Source organism: Oncorhynchus nerka, linkage group LG7 (genome assembly GCF_034236695.1).
Source record: "Oncorhynchus nerka isolate Pitt River linkage group LG7, Oner_Uvic_2.0, whole genome shotgun sequence".
Lineage (NCBI taxonomy): Eukaryota > Metazoa > Chordata > Actinopteri > Salmoniformes > Salmonidae > Oncorhynchus > Oncorhynchus nerka.
This window is the reverse complement of record NC_088402.1, coordinates 33,312,620-33,323,557: the sequence shown is the minus strand read 5'-3', so window position 1 is coordinate 33,323,557 and position 10,938 is coordinate 33,312,620. Positions and strand designations below refer to the sequence as shown.

The window sequence follows — 10,938 nt, the reverse complement described above, 5'->3', positions numbered from 1 at the left end:
TTCAAATTTCACCCTTGTTGCAGTTGTGTGTGCACAAAAAGAAAAACAGACAGGACAAGAGTTTTATTGAACATAAATCCAATTAACGCCACCTTTTTACCCAAAGTAAATGTAAAGGACAAATAGGGTATCTATCACACAGATGGAATAGAATAAATATAAAAGTAAGGCAACATAATAAGTAGGGTCAATGTTTGGCTCTTCAAGACACATTACCAGTTAAATGCATTTATACAACCGTGGGGTCTAATCCTGATTGGTTAAAACCGCATTCCACAGGTAAAATACCATGTAATACCATTGGAGGGGCGTTACATTGATTATAAAATATCAAACTATACAATTAAATATATATGGTTTTAGTCGGCTAATTCATGATTCAATTGCACTGTGATTTTTGTATTTTTTTTAAACCTTTATTTAGGCAAGTCATTTAAGAACAAATTCTTATTTTCAATGACGGCCTAGGAACAGTGAGTTAACTGCCTGTTCAGGGGCAGAATGACAGATTTGTCAGCTCGGGGATTTGAACTTGCAACCTTCCGGTTACTAGTCCAACGTTCTAACCACTAGGCTACGCTGCCGCCCCAGAATGAGCACTTCATTATTGGTATGGATAACTGAGTATTTGTAATCATTATACTGTAGAAGAAGGCTATATTGTATCATAAATAAAGAGAAGCGGCGTAAACAAGTTAGAAAAACTAAATTAAGATGCATGATTAAAGAAACACAATGCACAGTATTTTTCAAATGGAATTCCCATGAATCCTCTTCCCAATAGGGAAAAATGTAAAAACACGATGCCCGGAACAGAGTTAAGATAACAGCGTTATCCTATCCCACGCCTTTCCTCCCTCAGCAATTAATCTTCTGACATGTGATGAGATACTCAGGGTAAGCCTGTGTGTCGTTGAAGATCACAAACAGAGAGGGGTTGTCCATCTTATCTGCCACGCTGTCGTATCTGAGGGGTATCTCAGAGCTCTCCTTCAGAGGAGCAGTCTTCATGGAGTGACTGCCCTGCGTGTAGTCCCCAGTAAGCACCTTGGTCACAAACACAAACTTGTGTCCGTCTGCATTGGGGGGAGAATACTGATCCTGGACAGACAGGGCTGAGTTCAGAGCAAAGTAGACCCCCTGACCATAAACAGTGGCTGCAAAGAGAAACCACAACAAGAGACTCAATTATTACAGAAAGATACAGGCCAAATTAGTAAAGTATAACTAGTATATGGCTTCAGAGAGACCAGGATATAGAAGAGGCCACATTATTACAAGTCTACATGAAAACAATGCTAAAATGAAGTGAAATGGAAAAAATGCTGATGAACTACTGTGAGATACAAAAAAAACTATTAGAAAAGCCTTACCATTCTTTCCACAGAAGCTTCTGTTGAAGCCATGAACGCAGATCTCTTTCACGCTGGTCTCACTTGTGCCGTGGTACAGCGTACGCTCCACTTCTGGGTCATTGGCACTCTGATTTATACTAGCCTTCTTCAGTCTATACTGGTTGTAAAGGAGCCTATTCATCAGCTTCTCAACCTGGGAAATGCGATTAACAGAGGAATGGCTTCTGACGTCACTGATACAGCACAAAGTTAATGGTTAGTTGCTGTTGATATCGATAGATCCTACATACCTTAATGATTTTGATTCTGTTGTGGTACTCATGTATGGAGTCGTAGAAGTCTTTCACAACATCCTGAAACTCATCAGAATCCTCATTCACTCTGGACGTTTCAGGCAGGTTGGACAGTAGACTGTAGTCCTCATCTGAAAAACGGTGCAACATATTGTAGCAATATAAGTGCGATATAGCATGACGGAAAACGGTGCAACATATTGTAGCAATATAAGTGCGATATAGCATGACGGAAAACGGTGCAACATATTAAATAGCTTTGTTAAGATATTGCGTCAGTAATTAAATTGCATCTCACAAATGTAATTGTTATTTACCAAAAAATAAATAACATGATTATAGGCTCACATACAGTATTTGCTAAGTTCTTTACCTTGTATATCTGAGTACAAGTCTTCTGAGCTCAGCATCTTCCTGCAGATGGTTACTGACTTCCCAGAGGCCACGTTGTACTCCTGCATCTTCTCAAAGTTGATGATGTGCGGCAGGTTGTTGAGCAGGATGTCGATCTTTTTCTGCCTCATCTTCCAGGCGTTCTCCATAAACACTGTCGCCTCCGGAGCGTACGCGGTCTCTGTCCCTGACGACGCTGGGTCGTGCCACAGCCATTGCACCGTCCGCAGAATGTCGGCGTCTGACGTCGTCGTGGATATCCTCCTCAGCAGGAGCTTCATGTCCGGCATCGCCCCGGTAACGAAGTCTTTGAACCCGGAGATGGTTGCCGTGGTTCCCTGGATGGTGACCTCCACGGCATGTTTCCTCTTGATGAAGTCCAGACACCTCCTGATTGGTTGATTGAATTTATTTGTAAATATAAAAACATTTGCTTGCGGGCACCAATATTGCAAATTCCATATGATATCTTTTAATATTGATATGAGCAAGGCATATCGTAATCTAGGTTTATTTTTAACCTACACCATTCTGTAAAAAGCATACTGAACATGACTGTTCCTGCAGGCATAAAACAGATATTTTCACAGGCTCAAGTTACCATAGTTAATTGCCTGCTGATGGGCCATCAACTGTGAATGGGCATCCCATGTTTTTAATTTCACCTTTATTTAACCAGGTAGGCTAGTTGAGAACATGTTCTCATTTACAATTGCGACCTGGCCAAGAATAAAGCAAAGCAGTTCAACACATAACACAGATTTACACATGGAATAAACAAACATACAGTCAATAATACAGTAGAAAAAGTCTATATACAGTGTGTGCAAATGACTTAAGGCAATAAATAGGCCATGGTGGCGAAATAATAACAATATACCAATTAAACACTGAAGTGATTGATGTGCAGAAGATGAATGTGCAAATAGAGACACTGGGGTGCAAAGGAACAAGATAAATAAATAAATACATTATGAGGATGGGATAGTTGGATGGGCTATTTACAGATGCGCTATGTACAGGTGCAGTGATCTGTGAGCTGCTCTGACAGCTGGTGCTTAAAGCTAGTGAGGGAGATATGAGTCTCCAGCTTCAGTGATTTTTGCTGTTCGTTCCAGTCATTATCAGCAGAGAACTGGAATGAAAGGCGGCCAAAGGAGGAATTGGCTTTGGGGATGACTTGTGAGATATACCTGCTGGAGTGCGTGCTACGGGTGGTTGCTGCTATGGTGACCAGTGAGCTGAGATAAGGCAGGGCTTTACCAAGCAGAGACTTGTAGATGACCTGGAGCCAGTGGGTTTGGCGACGAGTATGAAGCGAGGGCTAGCCAACGAGAGCGTACAGGTCGCAATGGTGGGTAGTATATTGGGCATTAGTAACAAAACGGATGGCACTGTGATAAATTGGATGCAGTCTGAGTAGAGTGTTGGAGGCTATTTTGTAAACGACAACGCCGAAGTCGAGGATCGGTAGGATGGTCAGTTTTACGAAGGTATGTTTGGCAGCATGAGTGAAGGATGCTTTGTTGCAAAATAGGAAGCCGATTCTAGATTTAATTTTGGATTGGAGATGCTTAATGTGAGTCTGGAAGGAGAGTTTACAGTCTAACCAGACACCTAGGTATTTGTAGTTGTCCACATATTCGAAGTCAGAACCGTCCAGAGTAGTGATGATGGACGGGCGGGCAGGGATCGGTTGAAGAGCATGCATTTAGTTTTACTTGCATTTAAGAGCAGTTGGAAGCAACGGAAGGAGATTTGTATGGCATTGAAGCTCGTCTGGAGGTTAGTTAACACAGTGTCCAAAGAAGGGCCAGAAGAATACAGAATGGTGTTGTCTGCGTCGAGGTGGATCAGAGAATCACCAGCAGCAAGAGCGACATCATTGATGTATACAGAGAAGAGAGTCGGTCCAAGAATTGAACCCTGTGGCACCCCCATAGAGACTGCCAGAGGTACAGACAACCGGCCCTCCGATTTCACACACTGAACTCTATCTGAGAAGTAGTTGGTGAACCAGGCAAGGCAGTCATTTGAGAAACCAAATTTTTTTTGTCTGCCGATAAGAATATGGTGATTGACAGAGTCCAAAGCCTTGGCCAGGTCGATGAATACGGCTGCACAGTAATGTCTCTTATCGATGGCAGTTATGATATCATTTAGGACCTTGAGCGTGGCTGAGGTGCACCCATGACCAGCTCGGGAACCAGATTGCATAGCGGAGAAGGTACGGTGGGATTCAAAATGGTCGGTAATCTGTTTGTTAACTTGGCTTTCAAAGACCTTAGAAAAGCAGGGTAGGATAGATATAGGTCTATCAGTTTGGGTCTAGAGTGTCTCCACTTTGGGGATCTCAGACGACACGAAAGAGAGGTTGAACAGGCTAGTAATAGGGGTTGCAACAATACTTTTAGAAAGAGAGGATCCAGATTGTCTAGCCCGGCTGATTTGTAGGGGTCCAGATTTTGCAACTCTTTCAGGACATCAGCTATCTGGATTTGGATGAAGGAGAAATAGGGGAGGCTTGGGAGAGTTGCTGTGCGGGGTGCCGGGCTGTTGACCGGGTTAGGGGTAGCCAGGTGGAAAGCATGGCCAGCCGTAGACAAATACTTGTTGAAATTCTCAATTATCGTGGATTTATCGGTGGTGACAGTGTTTCCTAGCCTCAGTGCAGTGGGCAACTGGGAGGAGGTGGTCATGTTCTCCATGGACTTTACAGTGTCCCAGAACTTTGAGTTTGTGCTACAGGATGCACATTTCTGTTTGAAAAGGCTAGTCTTAGCTTTTCTAACTGCCTGTGTATATTGGTTCTTAACTTCCCTGAAAAGTTGCATTTCACGGGGGCTATTCAATGCTAATGCAGTTCGCCACAGGATGCTTTTATGCTGGTCAATGACAGTCAGGTCTGGAGTGAACCAAGGGCTATATCTTGTTCTTGGTTCAAATTTTTTTGAATGGAGCATGCTTATTGAAGATGGTGAGGAAGTCACTTTCAAAACAGTTAGGTAGGTTTATACCATCAGAACACACCTGTCCCAATGGACAATCAGCAAGCACTTGTCTGGACTTCAAATACAAGTAAACATTCACAACATATTTTCTACGAACCAATTTAATATTGAATGGAAAAACTGCAACTGATATCAATATACATTTTCCATGTCGGTGCCCATCACTATAAAAAAAATGCACAATGTACACACAGACACACACACGTACCTGTGGTACTGAGACAGGATCCTCAGGCTGCGGTGCTCTAGCTTCTCCTCATGCTTCCTCAGAGTGACCTTCTTGTTCAGGGCAATGTCCACTCTGATCAGGTCACAACTGTAGCCAGCGAACACAAAGATTGTTGCCGTGTTGGCTGACTGGATGGCCTCCTGCAGAGACACCTGGACAGCCTGATCGAGGTGCAAGCCAGCAGCAGGGAGGGAAGAGGTAGCCATGGCACCACCATCATGCCGAGTCATCTTCTTGGACAGCTCCAGAACCTTCTGCAGCTCCTCCTCCTCAGTCAGGGACCTCTTTGTGGTCTCCATGGAGTACTGAATGGCCAGGGACATCTGGGCCTCCTCATCCAGGGTAGAGGAGAGTTGCGTGGCCCAGGACAGCCCTCCATCCTGGGCAACCAGAGGAGCAAGAGCACCCTCATCATCACTACCCCCTCCCTCCACTAGCGGCTCTGTAGCCTGCTCCTCCACATCAGTGGTGTCTCCGTCTGGGCCCTGGTCGGTGCTGAGGGCAATGGGTTCCCCAGCCGTATACAGATCCTCCTCAATGTCAGTGGTTCTGGTCAGACTAGAGAGGCCACAGTCCACCATCTCATCTATGGCTGAGAACAGCCTCTTTGCCTCCTCTAGAAGACCTGGGATCAGTACATATGTTTTCAGTGATTGAAAAACAACAATGCCAATAGAATAACTCCCTTCTGGCCACTGTGCTTCCATATGCTCTTCAGTGTCTAGGCTGGGTACAACACTGACAATTGATGTAAAACGTTTTTTTTTTCAAATACATGTGATCGCTATGAGAATAATGAAAGTATGTACCTATGTCTGGAGCTGAGAGGTCGTTGGAAGTCTGGTTAGTATGAGTCAGAACTGATGTGGAAGCCTGTAAGGAACCATCTGAGGACCTTCTCTGGAAGCTCTGATGGGACGTCATATTCCATGCAGCCTCAAAGATGTCCTGTAGGGAGATCACAAAGCTAGAATACACCAGAGACATACTGTGTACACACACACACACACACACACACACGGCTGGTGGGGGGAGCTATAGTAGGATGGGCTCATTGTAATGGCTGGAATGGAATAAATGAAACGGCTTGATCCTTGATACAGTTCTGTGAATTCCATTCCAGCATTACAATGAACCCATCCTCCTATAGCTCCTCCCACCAGCCTCCTATGATCTCTGAAATACACCATTTGTCAAACTATGCTTATCCAAACAATGTAGAAGAACAAGTTCATGGCACAGAAAACAAATTGCATTATACATCCATGTGTAGATCTTTATCATTCGGCAACCTCATTTGTCAAGTGAATTAGTAATGATAGTAAAAGCATCGATAATACAGTCTATATTAATATCGTCATCATTGGGCCAGCTACCTCGTTCTCCAGGGGTTCCCAGTGCACCTTCTCCATGTTGATGTAGACCTGGAACTTGGCCTGCATCTCCCTGAGGATGCTGGTCCCCTCTCCCTCCTGGATGAGGAACCGTGCCACGCCCGGTTCGTTCACTGTGATGGTTCTGGTAACGATGGACGACACCACGCCCCTCAGAACCTCATCAGCCATTTGACACGCCCCTGCGTTGCCGTGGATCTACCAATCACAGACATGACGAGTATGAAACGCTCTATAAGACCATTATTCACAAAGACATTGGATACCCTTTTCACACTAGTGTGCCAAACTCAACCGTACTGGTCTGGCTCAGATATTTGATTTTCACAATGTCCACTCCAGCACGTGTAACCAGGCCAACCCAGTACAGCTCAGCTTGACTCGGTTGTGTGAAAAGGGTATGAGAGGATTACTGCATATACTGTGAATTAATTTAGATAATGCAAGGGAATGTTTTTATTATATTTCAAAAAGGTAAAACACCTACTCGGAGTCCACAGATACCATGTGCGTCCAGAGGGAAGATAGACACCTGGTCCATATCAGCTAGTAGCTGATGATGGTGGGTCTGGATGTACTTCAACATGCCTGGCTCCATAGAGATGATAGCCTCTGTTTCAATGGGTGTACTGAGGAACTCTACTATCTTAGCCTGCTTCTCCTCCTCCAACCCTCTCAGAGTCAGGACATCTATCTGTCCCCTCTCTGACACCTTAGCAGAGCAGAGACCCAGAGACTGGAGGAAGCCAGTCCACTCCTGGGCATACAGCATACACTCATACTCTCTGTCCACGGGGATACTGAAGTCAGACAGCAGGGTCTTCAGTAAGCTACACGCCTGGCTCACCAAGCTGAAAGACAGAGACGTTACCACAACAACGCAGTCCGACACTGTGTACATGGACGGCAGTCCCTTGTCCTTCAACGTCTGCAGCAGCTGGTCTTTCACTTCCTGTTTGGCCAGGAAGTGGGCCTTCTCGAGGTCAAAGGTGAGATGAGCCTGGGCCACACCCCCAAGGAACTCCAACATAGCATTCTTCAGCTGCTCCAGCCCCAGCCGGTCAGACCCGGCCATGTGGACCCCGTCTTCCCTGATCTGGACGCTACAAGCTGGGTGGGCCAGCTGAAGGCTCTGGAGCAGGGGACTGAGCTGGAGCAGCGCGAGTTTCACTGGGTCAGGGACAGGGATGTGGCTCGACATGGGCTCTGGGATCGATGTTAGATCCTCCATGCCTCCCTGGGCTGCTGTTGCCTGGGATACAGGGTGGGACAGCAGGGGGACCAGGGGCTCAGAGGTAACCTGATGGGGGGACTGAGAATGGTCACTGGTACCGGCTGCAGGGAGAGAACCAGTCTGCGATTGCCCACCACTCTCTGTCTGCGGTGTGTTCGTTGTGTTACTATCAGATGTTCCATTCAGAGAGGTCAGGGGATCAGTCAGAGGTGAGGAGGAGTCCTCTGATTGGAGGAAGGAGAAGTAAGGCCTGACCATCAGATCCATCTTCTCGAGTTTGTGTGATTGTTTAAGGACACGTTCCACTGCTGTTAGATGTAATAAGGAAGGGAATAAAACACATTCAACAGCTACATAGAACTTGCATGCTTTATAGCCATCAAATTCAAATCTCGAAGCCAGTTCCAGTACATTCTTCCCTTCTTATCAGGGACTGAGTTAGACCTGGGATACCAAGTGGGTGCAATTAATTATCAGGTAGAAGAGAGCACCAGCAGTACTCCAGACCCTCATGGTAGGATTTGAATACCCTTTCTTTATAGATTTTATGTTTCATTAACATACTACAACATTAGTACTTTAAAATGGATACAACAGCTACAACAGAAATGCTTGTATACAAAATGTACGAAGTCCTTTTTTTCTACAGTAGAAAACATAACTTACATTCAAAAAGAGACATTCGGTAGAGACACAGTACATTCAAAACATATAAGTCTATGTTCAAAACTTACAGTCAAAGTCCAGGAAGGAGACCCTGGCAACCCCTTCTGAGATGATGGCGACTTCCTTAACTCCACCGCCCCCACCCCGTTGGCTCTCCAGGTACAGATTGAGCATGTCTGCTGTGATGCTGGGGTGCAGGTTCTCCACTAAGACGGAGTCAGTCTGATCAATCTGTTCCAGAACAATCTGCGCTCCATCCAGAGGCTTCTTAGAAATCTTTGTGAAAAGCTTCTGGAAGTCTGTGCATGCAAAATAAGGAAGAATACACACATTAACTATACTTATTATTAGGCCTAGAAAATAATGTTGTGCAAGTGCATGCACTCGATACAGACACCCCCTAAATGTCATGGTGTAAATTGAACTCTGCATGTCTGTTTGTGATACTACAACACCAAAGAAGTTACTGCAAACAAACTGTTTTCCCCCTTCGGACATTGCACACACGATAGAAGAGCATAATATGTCCTACAATGCTGCACGACATTCCTCAGCACGCCAACAAAAACAAGAGTGGTGGGGCGGCTTGTGAGGCAGTTTCCCCCTACTGTGGATTCCATCTTTGAACTTGATAGGAAAACCCCTAACCTTTATTGAAGGCCTGACGGAAGTGTACTAGGAACAGGTCCCTGCCAGGTGAGGGGTACAGAGTGTAATCGTCTATGTCCATTCCCATCATGTTCTCTACATACAGCTCCACCAGCTCCTGACTGGTGGTTGGGTTAACCCCCCGCAGCAACAGTCTCCATGGATCCTTACACGCAGGCTTCCTCACGGTCAACTCAGCGTTGTGCAGGACATGGGGTCCTTTAGACAGGACCCTTGCTGCAACTGTCAATCAAACACAGATATAATCAGAATGCTATGGATGGTAATAGAATAATTGTTTTTGGTACAATAGTATCATTAAATTTGTGGACCGCAGGAATACTAGCTGTTGCGAAGACATCAGCGAATGGGGATCCAGATAAAGAATGATTCATGAAGATGTTGTGTAGGTACATAGGAAATGTATTAGCCTTCAACATTATATCAGATTACAAGAATTACACATTCTTACCCTCTGCCTCTTCAAACAGTAATATGGCCCGGCTCCCTTCCAGCTCCACAGACACCAGACTACCTCCTCCAGAACGACGCTTGTTCTCAAAGTACAAATACAGGAGCTCATCCTCCACCTTCTCAGGTACCCCCAGTACCTCCACTGTCCGGTTCTCTTGGCTTTCAACAGACATCCTGACATACATACATACATACAACACAGGAATAATCCATGGGATTGATTGACAATCTTTACAACTTTTATATTGGCTTTCTAACGGTGAAGAGAATAGACTACTGTATTGCAAAGCACAAGGTGAAAGTAAGAATCAAAGCTAACAGACTTGGCCTAGTGTGAGCACACCTGCAGCCAACTGTGTATTGGTCACAAAATATGTCCTATTTGGCTGCAAAAGTAGAGTTAAGTTATTGACTTAAACACAAATAAATCGCTGAATATAATACAATGTGGGGGATTTTTAGTACATTAGTTCTCATTTTCGAAGAAATGGAAACCATCTTCGACGTACAACAACGCAAGCAGCACGAAAGGCAAATGACACAATTGCATAATATAAAAGGAATAATAACTCTCGCTGGGTATAAATATAAACTCGTCCAGTTAGTTATCGGGTGATTTTTTAAACACACTTTTATTTGCAGTTTGTCAGGAAAACGTACCTTATATACAAGCATTCTCAGATCATGACGCACTGAAATGTTTTCACTAGCGACTTCCTGGTTGTTCCGCATGCCACCGGGTATCGGCGCTTTTGCGCCAGTTACCGGATTTATGCATTTACAGTAGCAAGGCCACTTGAGTATTTTATTTTATTTTAATGTAACCTTTATTTAAATAGCCAAGTCAGTTAATAACAGATTCGTATTTACAATGATGACCTACCCCGGCCAAACCCGGATGACGCTGGACCAAATGTGCGCTGCCATATGAGACTCCCAATAACAGCCGGATGTGATACAGCCTGGATTCGAACCAGGGACTGTATAGTCCGCTGCGCCACTCGGGAGTAAGTAGGCCTAATTAGTTAGACTATCCTAATTGGTTAAATATGCTAATATTAATGGAACATGAATGGAGGGGGAGAGAGTCAGATGACGCTGATGATTCTAGCTGGGTCATATAGTTGCAATGTAGTTCTACACTATAATTTGTAGTCTAATGTATGTATGTATGTTTATACCTTGATCCTTCAACAAGACAGTATCAGGAGAGCAAAGATGATATTGTCATTATGCTCTTG

The 10,938-nt window shown here is 44.6% G+C and overlaps 1 protein-coding gene across 2 annotated transcripts; it reads right to left on the bottom strand.

Annotated features, from left to right (window-relative positions):
• Positions 1–48: 48 nt before the first annotated feature.
• Positions 49–10,458, bottom strand: parp10 (poly(ADP-ribose) polymerase family member 10). 2 transcript variants are annotated; one of them, XM_029663242.2, is made up of 12 exons: positions 10,358–10,458; positions 9,696–9,871; positions 9,224–9,466; positions 8,644–8,874; positions 7,163–8,217; positions 6,658–6,873; positions 6,091–6,229; positions 5,261–5,906; positions 2,022–2,431; positions 1,646–1,779; positions 1,374–1,548; positions 49–1,157 (listed from the first exon to the last, which is right to left on the bottom strand). In XM_029663242.2, exons 2-12 carry the CDS (start codon positions 9,868–9,870, stop codon positions 859–861), a joined length of 3,723 nt encoding a protein of 1,240 aa, XP_029519102.1. In that variant the 5' UTR covers position 9,871; positions 10,358–10,458; the 3' UTR covers positions 49–858. The 2 variants fall into 2 exon arrangements, with proteins under 2 accessions (XP_029519102.1, XP_029519101.2); XM_029663241.2 differs by lacking the exon at positions 10,358–10,458 and having other exon boundaries at positions 9,696–10,345.
• Between the last annotated feature and the right edge of the window lie 480 nt (positions 10,459–10,938).